The 17879-nt window shown below is 37.0% G+C and overlaps 2 protein-coding genes and 1 long non-coding RNA gene across 3 annotated transcripts; 1 reads left to right on the top strand and 2 right to left on the bottom strand.

Annotated features, from left to right (window-relative positions):
* Positions 1-377: 377 nt before the first annotated feature.
* On the bottom strand, positions 378-2310 carry LOC148914822 (uncharacterized). The gene is made up of 4 exons (XM_089043311.1): positions 1609-2310; positions 1440-1524; positions 1273-1368; positions 378-788 (listed from the first exon to the last, which is right to left on the bottom strand). Exons 1-4 carry the CDS (start codon positions 1935-1937, stop codon positions 378-380), a joined length of 921 nt encoding a protein of 306 aa, XP_088899437.1. The 5' UTR covers positions 1938-2310.
* A 6417-nt stretch (positions 2311-8727) lies between these two features.
* Positions 8728-13988, top strand: ARP (apurinic endonuclease-redox protein). The gene is given in 13 exon segments (XM_089042155.1): positions 8728-8859; positions 8993-9185; positions 9305-9405; positions 9598-9677; positions 9819-10067; positions 10177-10484; positions 11023-11133; positions 11318-11455; positions 11536-11583; positions 12059-12139; positions 13172-13289; positions 13292-13330; positions 13628-13988. Coding segments are annotated over 13 exon segments (1617 nt in total). The 5' UTR covers positions 8728-8830; the 3' UTR covers positions 13750-13988.
* Positions 13989-15056: 1068 nt separating this feature from the next.
* LOC148914821 (uncharacterized) lies at positions 15057-16978 on the bottom strand. The gene is made up of 2 exons (XR_016122771.1): positions 15374-16978; positions 15057-15213 (listed from the first exon to the last, which is right to left on the bottom strand). It is a non-coding gene; the product is annotated as an uncharacterized LOC148914821 (long non-coding RNA).
* Between the last annotated feature and the right edge of the window lie 901 nt (positions 16979-17879).

Raw genomic sequence — 17879 nt, 5'->3', positions numbered from 1 at the left:
GATTGAGTGTTTACTGCATGTATATCGCATGTTATTGCTCCAATATTGCATGTTTATTGGGGGCAAAAGTAGGACTCCAGTTAGATTTAAGGGGGGAAACGGTCCTTATTCTTTGTTTTCGTAGGAAGAACAACTTAAGTAGAATTTCCTATTCAATACGACTTCCTTATGGTTGATGTAATTGGGGACTGATGTATATTGCATGTCTATTGCGTGTATATTTCATATCTATTGCGTGTATATTGCTTGTCTGTTGCCTGTGTATTGTTATTTATTTCCGTCGTAAGCAATACAAATCAATACAGACGCAATAAATGTAAAGATATGCACGCAATAATTGACAAATTAAAGTAATAAAATTAAATAAAAAGTTGTGCTCACTCATTAGCCTGTTGTGGAACATCCACACGATGTATTGGCCATGGACACCACCAATCTCGGGTGCACTCGTTCGCGTAAACACCTTCTTCATAAAAGTCGAGGGTGTGCAGAAGATTTGGAATCGTAATTGACAGGGGGCCGAGTTCTTCCTTTAAGCTCTGATCTGGAATGAGTGAAACCATTGAATTGTAGACTTTGATTTCACACTGAATCAGATCAATCTCTAGAGCCACCCAATGCTTATATTTTTGCAACATACAAGGTACATATACCTTATACGTGTTCTGCCAATCCAATCCACAAGCCGGAACCTTGCCATTTACAACGTTCACTAAACTGGTTCTAATTTTCCACCCAACTTGCTCTTTTTTCCTTTTATTATCCGCAAAGCAAGTATGGATGTGATTCTGTGAAATAGAAAACAATCAATGGTTAAACAACTCCACAAAGCAAGTATGGATAATTTGTAATTATTAACTGCACTTGGTCAAGGCCTATGCCATACTGATGTAGCACAGCCCTGGGTGTGTTAGTTTAAACACTTAGAGCAATAAGACATAACAGATAAGAAAAGCTGAAGGGAAGAAAAGGTAGAAGGCAGGCAGAAATCAGAGAGTTTAAAGGAATGTTTAATCAATATTCAAATCTGAATTGTAAAGAACTACATAGGGGTATTTATAGCAAACTAAAACCTAGAGAGAATAGAATTAAAATCTCCCAGGTAAAACAGAAATCCTATTCCTAATAAAATAGGAAACTTAGAAATCCTAATAGGATTTGGAAAACTAACTTAGAAATCCTACTAGGATTTGGAAAACTAAAGAATATAGGAACTAACAAATCAATTAGGAAACTAAACAATTTAGGTCCTATGCATCCTGCATCACATACCATAAAAAATACATCGGTCGTTGTCCAATCCGATATTTCTACTTCCTCCAATTGTTGTTGTCGCTTCCGGATGAGATACAAGCCCAAATCAATGTGCTGCACATGTTTTCCTTGTCAATCTCATAATCTATGCACATTCAAACAAATGCATAATCAATTAAACTTACATCTCCTTTCAGCCAACCGTCAGCTTTGACGAGGGAAGCGAAGAATTCAATCTCAGCTTCCACGTTGCCAAATTGCATCACCAAACTATGAATATAAAAAAGTTTTAGAACACAACAATTAAAAAATATATACACTCATGCCTTCTATCTCAAAAAACAAAGGACTTACTTTGGGTTATGGCGCCATTCCGAACAAAGTTTCAGCAATTTCACCATATCATCATGCGGAATCGCCTTCATTGGGTCTAACGTCCGAAGTCCGGTTGTCTTTGGCAAATTTTTTTTAACCACTTCACTAGCTTCAACGATCTTCCACATAGGAATAATCCTCTTCCTCTTCCGTAATTGGACCCCTCGTTCCACACCTTGACCTTCATCATTCAACCAAACGTTCAACTGAGATAACACAGCTGTAGGTTGATCCAAATCAATGTCCCCGAGAGTAACCTCAACCTTTGTCCCCTCCGTGCTCTCGCCAATGTCATCGCCAACCAACATAACTTCATCATCCTCTTCCTCACATTGGTTTCTTTGCACTTCCTTTTCCTCACTTCTCTGTCTTTTCACTTCCTTGCCCTTCCTTTTTTTTTTGGATCCTCTCCCTCACTGCTTTTTCTTTGCAGTTCTTCCTCTCCCTCAATGCTCTTTCTTTGGGCTTCCTCTCCTTTGCTGCTTTTTATTTTCACTTGCTCTCCCTCACTTCTTTTCCTTTGAGCTTCCTCTACCTCCCTTGGTTTTCTTTGCACTTCACCTCCTTCAATCCCCTTCTCTTCCTTTTCCTCTCCCTCATTTCTCTTACTTGGCACTTCACCCCCTTCAATCCCCTCCTCTTCCTTTTCCTCTCCCTCATTTGTCTTACTTGCCCCTTCACCCCTTTCAATCCCTCCTCTTCCTTGTCCTCTCCCTCATTTCAAGTATTTGGCCCTTCACCCCTTCAATGTCCTCCTCTTCATTTTCCTCTCTTTCATTTCTATTACTTGGCCCTTCATCCCATTGCATGCCATCCACTTCCTCATATCCCTTAAATAGATGTAACACGACACAACGATTCGTCATCTCTTTCAGTAAAGCTATGTCCCTTCTCACTTCCTGCTCAAAATGAGGACCTAAACAGTGGCCCAAAATTTTTTCCATCCGTATGACCTTTAACTCAAGGATGTCCTTTTCCCGCTTTACTTGAAACAACTCGGACCTCAACAAGCTTACCGCCTTGTTCAACTCATCAAGGTCAGCACATGAAGAAGGAATTGACTCTGCCGAGACAACAGCAGGGCAACCTGTGGCCAACTCCAATATGGTTGTCTCATTTCCTCTTCACTTGGACATAGCGCCAAATGAACTGTTTCAGAAAACAGACAAGAGTCATATGCAATCATTCTACTTCATAATTTCATTGAATCTTATAAATAGTTCCAAGGGCTACAAACCAAACCTCTTTGCTCTGGAAAAAATAATTGTTCAACTTTCTCATCTCGGGAACAGACGTAGTAGTTCTCCATCGCAAAATACGCGGGAGAGCTGTCGGATCAACAACCTTGCAGTAATTCAGGTCCACCATTCTAGGAATTAATTCATATACCCAAATCTACACAATTCACAGGACACAAGTTATTATTTAAGTTTTAAAGTCAACAAAACATAACGACATGAACATTATTACCATGTACCTGGAAAGCATACATGAAACCTTTAAAACTCCAGCCACCCCTTTGCACTTCACCATGGTTATCCTTCTTGCCCTTCTCATTTCTCCGGCTTGTTCCGGTTACCTTACATTTCCCCTTCCCTCTTCCCTCTTCATTTTCAAAGCTTTTCACATACTTTGTTGGTGCAGAAAACAGACTGTCTTGGGTTTTGTCAAACGACACCAAACCCCATGGAAACCTGTTGAACGCATCCAAGTCCTCTACAAGGGTCAGGTAATTTAGATTGATGTTCAAATGTTTGTCCCTTCCCAAAACCACTAACTCAGCAAAGTAAACAAGAGCTAGCTTGTAGACGTCATCTTCCTCTGTGCACCTCACAAATGCTTCTTCTAAAGCATTACATGTAATTCCTTCGTCTATAAAATATCTTTTCTGAAGTCTAATTTCATCACTTTCTCCACTTTGGAAACTTGGCACTTCCCCAAAACGAAGCCACGAGATCAAACAGAAATCGACGAGTGAACCGAGCAGCCGCACCCTATTAAGAAACTCAGTCCATCCAAGTCTTTCACACCCTGCCCCGCTACTCTACGCAACACAACCCCATGCACAATCTGCCCGCTAAACTGAATCTTATCTATATTCAGAAGATGGCCAAAGCATGATGTCTTGAATTGTTCTAATTGTTCGGCACTCAACTTCGCTCGAATTACAGCTAGGGATGAATTTGCATGTGAGCAGTTGTTCACCCGTGAGGAATATGCCTCTGACTCTGGCCATACCAGCTCAACGTTGGATCCCATTTCCTGAAATACAAGATGAAATAACGTGAACACATATACTACCACGTATTTGCACAATCACATTGGTATTTACACAACTAGTCAACCAGCACATTACAAATTTTACAAAGTACATGCGCATAGGGATTACTGATCACAGGCTTTAACATCATCAAAGCAATATGACATATTTTGTGCAAATACCTGTTAATGCAATGATTCTGTGAATTACAAGCACTAGCATGTGTTTTATTTATGGATCCAAACTCCAATCAATGGTTGATGCATGAGTGAGTGTGAGTGCAATCTAGGCAAGTTCTGCACTTCACACACATGACAATTATTGTCATTTCATACACAACACAAAATAAATAAATAAATAAATGAGAAAGATGGTGGAAGGAAGCAAAGCAAAGCATCTGCTCTGCTATCTGCTCGCTAAGCCATTGCCACATCCTTCTTTCTTTCTAGCTTTTTCTTCAGTCAGCCATAATCGTCATAGATCAACCTTTTTTCAAATGCTTTGCACTTTTATTCATGAGTTTATTATTATATGTTCTCATTTTTAACAGGCAAATTTAGTAACAACGGAAATAATATTTATTTCAAAAATTATATATATTCTAGCTCCAGAGAGATAATCTGCACTCTGCACTGCTTCAAATGTGGAAGGTTTTGAGGGCCTCCTCCAATTCAACACCATTACCTTATTCATATCATTATTGACATGTTATTGACATGTTATTGACTTTATATTCATTCGTTTTTTAACATATACCCAAGCAAAAATTAACATGCAAGTGAAGCACAAAGAAGAGATGCCAAATCTAACAACATTCATGGTACAAATTGGGGAAAACGGTTACTCTAACCCTAAACTCAAATTCCATAAATTACTCACCAAATGCTGGTTATTGAACAATCGCAAGGTGTCTGTGTTGGGTCTTTGTGCGGCTTTGCTCCACAAATGGAACCTATCACTTCCAACGAATACGGCTTCTCTCCTTCCCCTTCCACTTTGCCGTCTTTTCTGCTTCGAATCCACGCCTTTGCTCCTTCCACTCAAAATAAATACTTTTCACGGTTTAGATAGTGGAGTTGCGTTCAACCGTCGTTAACCTTTGCCTTCAACCGTCGTTGCCCGTTGCCTTCAACCGTCGTTGCCCGTTGCCTTCAACCGTTTCTCAGAGCTTAGCGGTTTCTCTCAGCTATGAGTTTGAGATCAATGGGTTTTTTCTGTTCAAACTTCGAACTTGCCTCTTTTTTTTTTTTTTTGTTGGGACCAACTTCATTGCTGGATATTAAATTCGGGTTTGGGTTCCTCACCTACCCGATTGCACAACTTTATCCCAATTCTCCCCAGCCCTTGGATTGATCCAATGACTATAAAGTGAACCCCTTATAACTTACCCCTTATAACTTACCCCTCATTATAGTCTGGCCGCTCTTTGGTCGCCAAGTTCTTAGGCCGCTGCAATGCCAACACAATACCTCGTCAAGTCTAGATCCGAGAAAGAGAAAGATAGAGATATATTATGATAGAGGTGGCGATTGGATTCAACGAAGGAGGGGGGTTGGGCTTTTGGGGTGGGGCTGTCTTGATAAGTTTTGGAAATTTTTACAAATGCTTGTGTTTCTTTGGTTGAGTAAAAATGTTTGAAAAGAAAACATTTTCTGTTGGCAAATATTGTCAGATTGTTTGGAGCAAGGTCTAAAATATCAATGGTTTCAGAAATATAGGTAGTTTAAAAATACAGAAATTTAGATGGAAATATCCGGATATTATCAATATCGATAAAAATTGAATAAGAACCACATAAATTGTAAGAAAAACTTGAAATTTTTTCTAGAAACTTTGGAGGATGTTTATTTAGTCAATTATCTATTATTTTATCACAAAAAATTAGAAGGAAATGCATTGCATGATGAGTTTAACTGATTTAAGTTGATTATATAGTGAGCCGACAAATATTGCGAGTGTAGAAAATATGTAGGAATTAATGAAAGAAGATTAAACATATCATAATTATTTATTTATAATGATTTTCTACAATATTTAACAATTTATACATTACATGGTAAGATACATGAGTGACTTAGTTCCAAATAGAAAGGTTCAAATTTGAGTTATTTACACTACACCACCTCCTGAGGTTTTCGGTTTTTTCACAAAACTCTTTGAGATTTTAGAAATTACAAGAACACCCCTTGATGTTTTAAATTGTTTTCACAAAACTCTTTTATCCAAAGATTTATGATTTTATACAAAAAAAATTCTCCAAATGGCAAAGTTGGTTTTCAAGATTAGATTGCATATACTTCATTGAGTTAATTTTGTCATTTGTATAAGTTTTTTGTTTTTTTTGTTTTAAGATTCGATCAATTTACAGATTATGTTACTTTGAGATTTTAGTCTTCTGTTAAATGGATGACGTGGCAAATGAGGGACCAACTTTTGTGTTGATGTGTAAAAAAAAATTATAAAATAATCCTTAAAATAATAAAACACAAATTTTTTTAAAACATAACTAAAACCCATCCACAAAAAAAAACTCTTCTCTCCCCTAGCCACATTCTTCGACTCACCCTACAGATTCGCAGCTGACCCACCCCAACAGTCCCTTCCCGACCTTGACCCAAGCCCCATAGATACGCACTTCCCGACCTTGAAGTTAGCCTTTTTTTTTTTTCAATGTAATCATAAATTTTTGGACAAACAATCAACGAAAAGAAGTTTTGTGAAAACAAACTGAAACCTCAAGGAGGTGTTCGTGTAATTTTTGAGACTTGAGGAGGTTTTGTGAAAACACAAGAAACCTCAGGAGGTGATAGTGTAAATAACTCTTCAAAGTTTTCATTATCTTCATCATATCGATATAATAGCAATATTTTGGCCAAATATATTGCTAAAGTGTGAAAGAAATTATCGACATCAATATTTTTTGATATTATCAATATTTATACGATATGCGTATTGATACGTTCCAAAATATTATTGAATAAAAAAACGATAACATCCTCGATATTTCGTTGATATTATTGATATTTTAGACTACGGTTGAGAGAGAGAGAGAGAGAGAGAGAGAGAGAGAGAGAGAGAGAGTTGGCTAGAGCTTTGATGGGGGTTGGAGGTTGGGATGTGGGCGATGGACAATGGTCAGTGAGAAGAAATCGACCAGGGCGAAGGCGGGCGCTGGTTTGGATAAGTAGTTCCATGATTTTTTATTGATCTTTCTCTTCAATTTTTTTTATATGTTAATCAATATAAAATTAAAAAAAATGAAAATATGAGACCCATAGTGCCAAGTAGGCAATAAACGACGAGATCTAACGGAAACCCTAATAGTGGAACCACATTATAAAAAATTTAAAAGACCAGGGTATGTTATTATAAACATTGAGAAGGTAAGGATTAACATGTCTTAAAGGTATAACCATAGGGTACTAAACTATCATTAACCCTTATCTCAATGATGAAATTGACATTGTCATTGATGTTTTGCATTAGCCACATTAACTTTTATATTCACCAAAGGAAAACTTTGATGTCATTTAGGGTTCTTAACGTCTTACCTCATCTATGTAGAATTATACAAACCCTAGCTGTTAAGAGAGAGGGAAAGAAAAAGAGAGAGAAACCTTTAGATCCTGGGGTTTTCCCCTGGATCCTGTCAAATCTTCGGTGTTCTCCGGCTTTAGGTGGATCTATGTCTATCAACTCTTCTTCTGGCAGATCTATTGTCCCAAATACGAGTTGGTTTTGGTAGTGCCTCTTCTTGCGAGGCTCCTCTTTGAGGTGTTGCGGCTTGGTCATGGTAGATTCACTATGCATTAGTGCATTGATGCCCTCGAGTAATTAGATGACGCTCCCTTTGTCATGTTCCAAAGGAAGATCAGGCAGTGGGCTTTCCTTTTTTCGGTGTTGTTCTAGGTTTTATTTATTTATTTTAATTTAGTTTGTTAGAGTTTTCTATGTTTGTTTTATTTTATGATTCCAGAAACTTAATTGAGTTTGCTGGGTGTTCTTAGTCTATCTATGAGAGTCATGCCGGTTAGCGGCTAGTTTTGGTTCTTGATGTCATTGGACTAGATTAGGGGAAATTATGGTGGTTGAAAGGGGTTTTAGAAAAGTTAATTTCGAGAGTGATTCTCTCCAGATTGTGTTAGTCTTTCGGCTAGCTCAGGTCATTGGAGAAGTTTTACACATGACTGCCATATTGTTTAGGAATGCCTCCCTTTACAGTTTGTGTCCTTTGTACGCATTATTCATTTTGATCTAATAAAATTCTATCGCCTTCTGTCAAAAAAAAAAAAAAAGAAACTTCTTACCTCATCTTTCCCACTTCTAGTATAATGTCACACGAGTTTACTGCACTCCTTGATAATCCAAGAGGATTACCTAAAGTCTCTGTAGCTTAATGTGCCACATAAATTTTCCACTTTTGGTATAATGTCAAAAACCACCTCTTGATAATGTCCTCAAAATCATATAAAAGTTTGAGCGTCCATCTTCTGTACTGACATGGTTTCTTCCTTAAGTAATACATGAGTATTGAAATTATTCAAAATTTCTTGATATTTATAAACACATTCAGAATGAAAAACAATTCATAATGCAATACCTAAAACGTGAAAATTAATCTAGAATATCTCCCGTCCCTTTACACACGAGTTCAATCCCTTTTCCCGTACCTTGGAATAGTCTAGAATATCAAATTTTATTTTATTTTATAAATGAAAAGTAATTTGTAATGCAATACCTAAAACTTAAGAATCAGATTTGCCAGAGGGGTTTTTTGTTTTGTAATTTTGAACGGAGCCACAGAGGTTATACTCCTGATATCTTAACCGGCCGCACGTGTTTTCACCGCATTGGAGGGTCATATTATTCATCCTCGTACCCGAAAAATGAAAAGAAACAAAACCAAAAAGGTGCAGTGTTCCTCGTTCTTCGTAGTAGGCCATGAATCAAATTCAACCTCTGCAATTAGGGTTCAAAACATTTCTCAGTCTCACCCGGTTTTATATTTTAATTTGTTTTTTTAGGCTGTGTTTTACATACTTTCTGCGTTTCAATTTCTTAGTAATTTCAGCTACAGTTGAAATGACTGACCAACATCGGTAGCTTTGCAGTAGCTCCAAGGAATTTGAGAACTGGAGCATTGGCTTCTCTTACTAGATTACGAGCAACTCAAGGAGTGGCTAGAAGACCCGTTTCCGCTAAAACAACAAAGCCCATGTTTGAGGAAAATAAGAAGGATAAGACATTCAAAGAATCAATGGGTACAAACCCAAGCCCTCATAAACCTATTGTCAAGGTTATAGCTCATGCCTCTATACTGATTTTTGTATTTTTGTATTTTTTGTTTTGTTCTTGTTTTTATGTTGGGTATGGGTAGTTTGCATTAGTTTGATGTTGATTGATTAAATCTTTTAGGATGATGGTGCTGAAAGCAATGTGGTTGAGATTGAGAGTTTTAAGAATGAGCCTGCGAGAATCGAGGCAATGACAGTTCAACAACTCAGAACAACACTGAGGTAACATTCCAAGTGTTAATTCCTTCCTTGTGAGTCCAATAGGAATGTTCCCTCTATAAACATAGTAATTTCTTTTTCTTTCTATGGATAGTGGAATAAGTTAACGATTAGATGGTGTTGATCAATATGGTGTCCTTGAGTTGAACATGTTAAATGTTCTACAATGATTTGGAACTTTAAATTGCCTGTCAGAAATGCTGGGGTTTCTGCCAAAGGCCGTAAATTTGAACTTGTGGCTGCCTTGAAGTGCTTTTTGGAAAAGAAGAAAGATGGTAATATCTATTATTCTCATGTACTTCTCTGAAGATGTAGCAAAAGAAGAAACTTTTTTATAAAATAATGATTCCAAACTCTTTCTTCCGTTTGCCTTATTCTCTGGGCTTGAATGGTTAGGAGTTCCTTTTCATTTTCAGGTGAAGGTTCCCTGGTAATAGAAGAACAAGTAGCCTCCACTTGTGTTGAAAATGCATCAGAGAAAACTGAGGCTGAAACATCATCTGATGGAGACCAAGTTCAGAATGTCCCTGTTTCGGAGGTTGGTGAACTTCAACGTTACAAGAGAAGGTTAAACCATTCGTCAGTTAAGAGTGAAACTGTGATAGGCTATAGCAAGGTTGCAACGAAAAAGGAGAAGTTGTCAATTGAGTCAGAAGACCTTTCAGGTTCTGTAAAATGATTCCACGAATCTTCTTAATTGAGTTTATTTCATATGTTTATCTGGGTTCAGTTCACTTAATGAAGAGGACTGGTGTATCGTTGTTATCTATCCAGGTCACAAGCTCTCAAGGACAAGAAAGAAAACATCTTCAGAAACTATCAATTTTGATGTCAAAACTGATGATAAAGTAGCTGAGCCATGGACAGTTCTTGCGCATAAGAAACCTCAGAAAGATTGGATTCCTTATAATCCTAGAACCATGAAACTTCCACCGCTTGCTAAGGATACTAAATTTTTGAAGCTTATGTCTTGGAATGTCAATGGTTTAAGGGCATTATTGAAGTTAGAGGGATTCTCTGCTTTGCAGCTAGCCCAAAGGGAAGATTTTGATGTACTGTGTTTGCAGGAGACCAAACTGCAGGCAAGTATTTTAGTTCTTATCTTTGCTTCTTAAAGCTTAAACTCTTGTTTGATGATGCTGTTGACACATCATCGTTTTGCAGTTACATTTTTTTGTTTCAACATCATATATTGCTTTGTGATTGGTAAAGAATTGACTGACTCTTTGGCTTCTATACTAAGCCCTCTCACATGTTGAGCATTGGGCGACAATCCTGTTAAGAAATGTCATGAATTGCCTAATATTCTTTTTGTATTAACATTATGGGCCAATTAAGGCTCAAAATTCATTTTCAAGTAGGTTCTCCTGTGAATAGGATTGGATTCTTGTGACTAGTAAAGTTTCAAATATTTATTCCATTAAACCTTATGAGTTATAGTATTGTGCTTCGAGGACATTGTTGGTTAAAAAATCTGAATGGAGTCGGTCAGTTTTTCCTTCAATTATGTAAATGTGGTGTCCATCTTAATGTGCTAATTTCTAGTGTTCATTACAAATATAGCTTTCTTATAGCATTTTTTGTGTTATGTATAATCACATTTATTAAGTTTGGGAACAGGAGAAGGATGTTGAAGATGTGAAAAGGTCTCTGATAGATGGGTATGAGAATAGCTTCTGGACATGTAGTGTTTCCAAGCTTGGTTATTCAGGAACTGCAATTATTTCAAGGGTATACTGTATTCTTTCTTCATGATGACAGTCAATTTCATGTCTTTACAACATGCATTTGATAATACTATCCATTTATGCGTCTTGCTTGCATAGCGTCGTGGCTGTCAGCCTAACTTTTTTCTTCTTCTTTTATCTTGGTTATCTTATTAAACTGCTAGTGAATATTGGCTTTTGTCTGACAGATAAAGCCACTTTCAGTCAGATATGGCATTGGCATATCAGATCATGATAGTGAGGGGCGGATTATAACAGCAGAGTTTGATTCATTTTATCTGGTAACTGGATATGTTCCTAATTCTGGAGATGGTTTGAGAAGACTGGTATTGACCTCGAGTCCTTTGCAGCCTAATTACATGGGGTAGTATTCTGCTTGGCTAACAACTCCATTTTATTTTTTTAGTCATACAGGATTAATGAATGGGATCCATCTCTCAGCAATTACATGAAAGTAAGTGTGGTTTTATTTGTTCTTTCTCAGAAAATTTTCTGCTATCAGGTTTTTGTTTGTTTGTTGGACTTAATTCCTTTTTTCACAATGCCTTTATACTGGCAGAATTTATTGTTATTTATGTTGAATACATCTTACTTGAGTAGTGCGTGACCATCATATTAATATTAATATTCAGGTCAATACTCAGCACAACCAAATTCAATTTGAATATATTCAATTCTAAATTTAGAAAACTGATTTCTCTTCTGGCAGATTAGTGCATGCCTGTCATATCTCCTCAAATTTGAAGAATCCAAAATTGGTCTAGACAGCATGTCTCAGTGCTTATAACCTTAAATAGTTTAATTGGGCACAAATACTGTTTGGTCGAATATGCATTTTCTTAAAATTTTATCTGCTTTTGAAAAAGCATAGTTATGAAAATTTTGTGGTAATTTCTTGATGCTTATGGGTGCTTTCATTGTTGATTCAGGAGCTGGAAAAGTCAAAACCTGTCATTTTAACAGGTGATCTGAATTGTGCTCATCAAGAGATCGATATTTATAACCCAGCTGTAAGTTTTCCTGATTTGTTGTCAAAGAACTTTTATGATTCCCTGATTGATCACTCAACCTTGAAAAACTATATACTCTTTGTAATATATCAACTCACAAAAATCTTTTAAAAATAACATAATGTACGATAATGCCTATGTTTAATGATTCTAAACGTTTTAAATTTTGTAAGACAATGAAATGTTAAGATGAGTCAAGATCTTTGATATTAATAATGGAAAAAATGAAATCTTTAAAACCAACCTAATGAACCAAAATAAAGACTACCAAGCTTCACCCAACAAATTAATCACCAAAAAATGTTTATCTTAGAATTCCATTATGTCCATTGCCAAATTTCTGGTTTCAATCTGCAGTAGAGAAAGTGTATTATTGAACTTGGCCAGTTTAGGATGCCTTTAGGCTTTAGTTAGATAAGTATCTCTTGTTTAGCACCTCAGCTTGAAATGAATTAATAACTGGTAGCACTTGAGATGTTGTTCCCCTAATCCAACTTAAAAGAAAACGCAGCATACATCCTAGGTATGCTTTTTGGGTGACTTTGTATGAATATGAAGGGACTATAAAGAGGCAGGAACAGTTGACATTGGTGTAAAGCTCAGCACCGCTGAATAACGTTTAGAGGATTTGTTTTTCAACAATCCACCTGTTGAATTTAGTGCTCTAATATTACACATATGTTTTATCAAAGACAACCTATCAATCAAGAAGATTTGAGATTTTGGATTGATGTGAAATTTGACTATCATAATGAGCACACTTGAGCAGTAAGTTCAACGGCAAATAAAAATTAAACATCCTATAAGAGTTTTACGAGATGTAAAGGTAGCAATTTTTACAGTGGTGTCACTTCAAAACAAATCCTGTACTTTCGCCATATTCCCTCCAGATATTAACATTTTCTATGGAAAAAATTTAGGTGGTAAATTGAACATGAGTAGGGCAGTGCTATGCCTCTCCAGTCTCTCCAGTGGTTTGTCATATAATCCCAGTTTTATTTATGGGGTTGTTTTTTGTTGATACATCTACAGGGAAACAAAAGAAGTGCTGGGTTTACAGATGAAGAAAGGCAATCCTTTGGTTCAAACTTCTTATCCAGGGGATTTGTGGATAGCTTTAGAAGGCAACACCCTGGTGTTGTTGGCTATACTTATGGGGTTATCGACATGGTGGACGCAAATTTAATAGAGGTATTTCCCACTCCTATATTCATAGTTTTGATAATTCAGATTTGCCATTGCATTTGAAGTAGTTAACGGTATTAATTTAAAACATGTAGTTTTGTTCTGAGTGTTCTTTTCAACCAGACATTCTAAGTGTTCATGATTTGCATACTTTGTTCTGCAATTTTCTGTGTGAGGCCAAAATATTTATATTTTATGCTAGATTTTTTTCTTTGCAATTTGGTTTTATAAATCGAAAGTTTGCTTTCTTTGTTATTATTATTTCTTCTAACAAAACTCCGATTTACTTGGATTTTGAACTAGGCTGGCGGCTTGACTACTTCCTCGTCTCGGAATCCATAGCTGACAAGGTTCATGACTCATACATTCTGCCGGATATAACTGGCAGCGATCATTGTCCTATAGGCCTTGTACTTAAGCTGTAGGTATGGTAAAATCAAAACCAATTTTGTATGTCTACCTAAAATAGGAGCGTGCAAGTTTAGAGGTGGAAATTTTGTAGTGCCTTCACCTGTAAGCTTTTTTTTTGTGTGTTCTAATATAATGACCAGGTTATTTGTGCTCAATTTGGGTCATTATTATATTATGTCTCCTTTATGAAGAAGCAATGATTTTAATTCCCCACGATGGATTTATATATGATAATTTGAATATCTTGGAGCTGTTGTCATGCCTTGGGAAATTTCATGCAGGCAGATGTTGAATATGTGCCTGTAAGTTCATATCTATCTAATATTAATTTCTAGGTCTCCAATCCATCCTCCACCGCATATTTATGTATTTTTTTTGACAATATGATATTTTAAACTACTCTAATGTACGGGAAGGAGAATCAAACTTAGATGCAACGGACAGGCACAGCCTTGGCCAACTTGCCTAACATGCATCTACTGGTTATGTTGGTTGTATGTACTTCGCATTAACTAAAAGATATTTTACTACTCCAATAAGATATATGCTCAATATAAATAACAAAGAATTATGCTTAATTATAATTATATATATATTTTTTTGGACGAAGCTTAATTATAATTATATTGGATACAAAAGATTCTCTTGTATTTTTAATTGGGGAGCATTTTTGCTCACCGCTTTAAACTAAGGTGTACTCTCACCACCCTTTCCAAAAGATGACACATGTCCTACCGATATTGCCAAGCAGACAATGTGGTTCTCTGCAATATTCAGTACTGCAGGGTGGCTCATTATAGCATTTGCAAAGGTTTCTTCTCTTTACGGTCTCCACGTATGCATAGCGAATGCTTTGATGTTGAAATTTATGGTTTAGCAAGAAAGTTCCAACTCCTTTTTCTTTGTGCTTCCCCTCTTACTATTCCTTCTCTAATTACAAGCCATAAAAGCGCCTTAGGAAAGAAAATGGATGTCCATGAATCATTAATATTCTCTTACATTTTCATCATTTAACATAAGGAGGAGGGACTCACAACACTATTTGAGGGGGGACTAGGTTATGATTAATCCTGCCCCAGCTTAATCTAATGATCGAAGGTGAGACTGGACTAAAGTAGTCCAATCCCATGCTTTATCGTGCCCAACAAACAAGAAAAGAATTGCTTTTGGTGCACTATTTATCCAAAGCTTTTTTCACTCCGGTGTGGTGGAATTGCATTGCATTTAATTCAATGAGTTGAAAAGCAAAGCAGCCGAAGATTCTGTGCAAGACATGCTACTATAACAGTTGAAAATCTAAAAATTCCGAACACATGGGAGATGGCCAAAGTAGGATTTACTATCATAGTATCATGACTATGGTACTTACAAGTAATTTTGATTGCATCAGGGAATTTTGGGTGGAAAACACTCAATGTCTGCACAAACTCTGCAAACTCGATGTATCCATCGTTGTTGTCATTGAAAAGATCAAACATCTGCATAAGCATGGCAGAACAAAGAAAAAATTGAGGAATGAGATTCCTAATTAATGAAATTAGAGGAAATGTTCAGTCTATGACTTGCTCTATGCGGAGCTTGATCCAATATGTGGTTTTGCACATGGAAATAAAAAAGATTAGGATGATAGCCACCAACCATGTAAACCTCACACAATTATGCAGATGTCTGGAGGAATTCTTTGAATTTCTTGCATGGATAGGCCGATGCGATGACAGCTTGGAAGCTTCAAAGCATGTGATAGAGTTGGTTGCAAATTTTGGGGGATACTATTAGCAATTGATACAGGTAGTTGTGAACTAGCACCAAAACCAGCTTCCATTGACAGCTTGGAAGCATGTGACTGAATTGATTGCAAACGTTGGGGTATACCATTAGCAACATATACAGGTACTTGTGAACCAGCACTAAAAGCAGTTTGATGGAGAAGATTATGAAAAGGAGCAGCGGCATTTTAGATCACCTGGAGAAGCATTTTTACCAGGCTCCAGGCCCTCATAGGCTGCCCAAGTAGTGTTTACCGCATCAGGCCGCTTCTCAGCCACTATTGGATTGAAAATGATTACTTCATCTTCCTCATCCCCTTCCATGGTTAACTCGGGCTTCAGATATGCAACTCCCAGCTTCATTGTATTCTCTGCCTTATCATTTTCAGCATACTCACGAGTTTTGGAGTCCTCCTCCCCATACAATCCTTTGTAGCATGCAAGATCACCCAAGTAGATCAAACATGGGTGGCATGATCTTCATTTCAGTAAATTTCTTTCCATCCTTGTCCATAACAAATCTATTTTCAGAATCGTCAGAGAAATACCCCAGAGGATCCAGTAACCAATATTTGCTAAGACAATTCCTTGAGGAGCCAGCATGATCTCCTTATGCCCACATGCCCAACTAGTAATATCTACAAATAGAACCTGACTGAATCAAAAGGTACAAAGTAACACACACACACACACAGAGACACATGAGAAAATAATCTGAAACCAAAGCCAGCCAGGAAATTGTTTGTACAAATTTCATCACTAGAATATTCGTCTAAGATTCCTTCGTCTTCTCCACTTCTCTTTCTCCCTGCAAAACAGATCGGGGTAAAAGGACCACACCCGGTGTTGGCCAAAGGCCCTCCGATGCCTAAGTTAGGTATGGTATTTCAAGGAAAACCGGGTGGCCGGAGCCGTGTGTGGTGGCCGGAGCCTTGTGTCAGAGAGAGAAAGAAAGTGGTGGCTAGGGTTTGTGAGAAATAATTTCTGCAGAGTTTCAATAGGAATTTAGACGTACCTTGACCTTTGTGCGTAGCCAAGTATTTATAATGGTCTCGGAGATTAGGGTTTCAGAGGAATAATTCCGTAGTTGGTAAGGAATTATTCCTCCCTGATTTGGCATTGATTTGATTAATTAGGGATTTGATTTATTTGGGTAAATCAAATCCCTAATCGTGGTAGGTATCAGATCAAATCCCAATTTAATTAGGTAACTTCTCATTTAATTGGGAATTGGGGTAGGAATCAAATCAATTCCCAACTTAATTAGGTAATTCTCAATTTAATTGGGTAACTCCCAATTAAATTGAGTAACTCCCAATTAGGTTGAGTAATTCCCAATTAGGTCAAATAATCCCCAAATAGAAGGAATTATTTGACCTAGGGTTTTGATTTAATTGGTTCCCACAGAAATCATATCACAATGACTACAATCAATAGCGAACTGGGTATCACAAAACTGATTTTAGTCATACATATAGGCTATGTTTGTTACATAAGACTGGCTTGGACAGGACTAATTATGAGAACTATCTAGGAAAGGCTTTGCTTCGACTAAATTCTATCCTATGTTTGATGGGGCGCTGGACTAAGGGGGACTAAGGGGTTGGATCCTGAGTTTGGAACAATTCAGGACAGACTATAATTCTAAACTATGAAAATAAACATTTCAAGCATTAATATATATAATTTTTTTTGTTCTCAAATATGCATCAACAAAAGTCATAAACTTAACTAAATATTACTGCCATAAAAACTATATTCAGGCTTAAATGAATATTACAGCCAGTTTTTCAATTAAAAATTTATTAATATTTAAAAGTCCTCACTAGACACTGTAATTCATGTCCTCAATACATCAGACTAATGTAATTTCACACAAGAAAAAAAGAAGAAAAAAGAAGAAGAGCAAACTGAAAATGTAAAATAAAAAGTACAAGTAACATAGGCAAAGTTCTTTGAAAGGGAAACCTAAGTTTGGAATTGACCCACATAATATAGATTACCACTAAGCCGAACTAAACTAGTACGCCAAAACTAAGTGTTAATGGTTCATATCATCATTATAATTCAAGCCTATCATAGAGCACCACGTGGCCAAAAGAGACCAGGCTGTTCCTATACTGACCCAACTAGGTTGACCACCCTAGGTGTCGCTAAAAGGCCTTCTAGCAAAGCTTGTTAGGAGATACCGTGCGACCCCGACCTGACCACTGAGATGCCGTATGACCAGAGACAGAAGTATTGATATTCTGACACGACTAGATCCCTATCAAGTCAAGTCACTTCACGCACCTAGTACCAGCATGGTGATGGAAATGGATCATTTAATGCGCTTCACATCCAAGCCAGGTGTCGCCTTGCTACTTGATCCCTGGTAA

Source organism: Prunus mume, linkage group LG8 (genome assembly GCF_029339155.1).
Source record: "Prunus mume cultivar Tortuosa linkage group LG8, ASM2933915v1, whole genome shotgun sequence".
NCBI lineage: Eukaryota > Viridiplantae > Streptophyta > Magnoliopsida > Rosales > Rosaceae > Prunus > Prunus mume.
The sequence above is the reverse complement of the archived record's forward strand: the minus strand, read 5'-3'. Positions and strand labels throughout refer to the sequence as shown.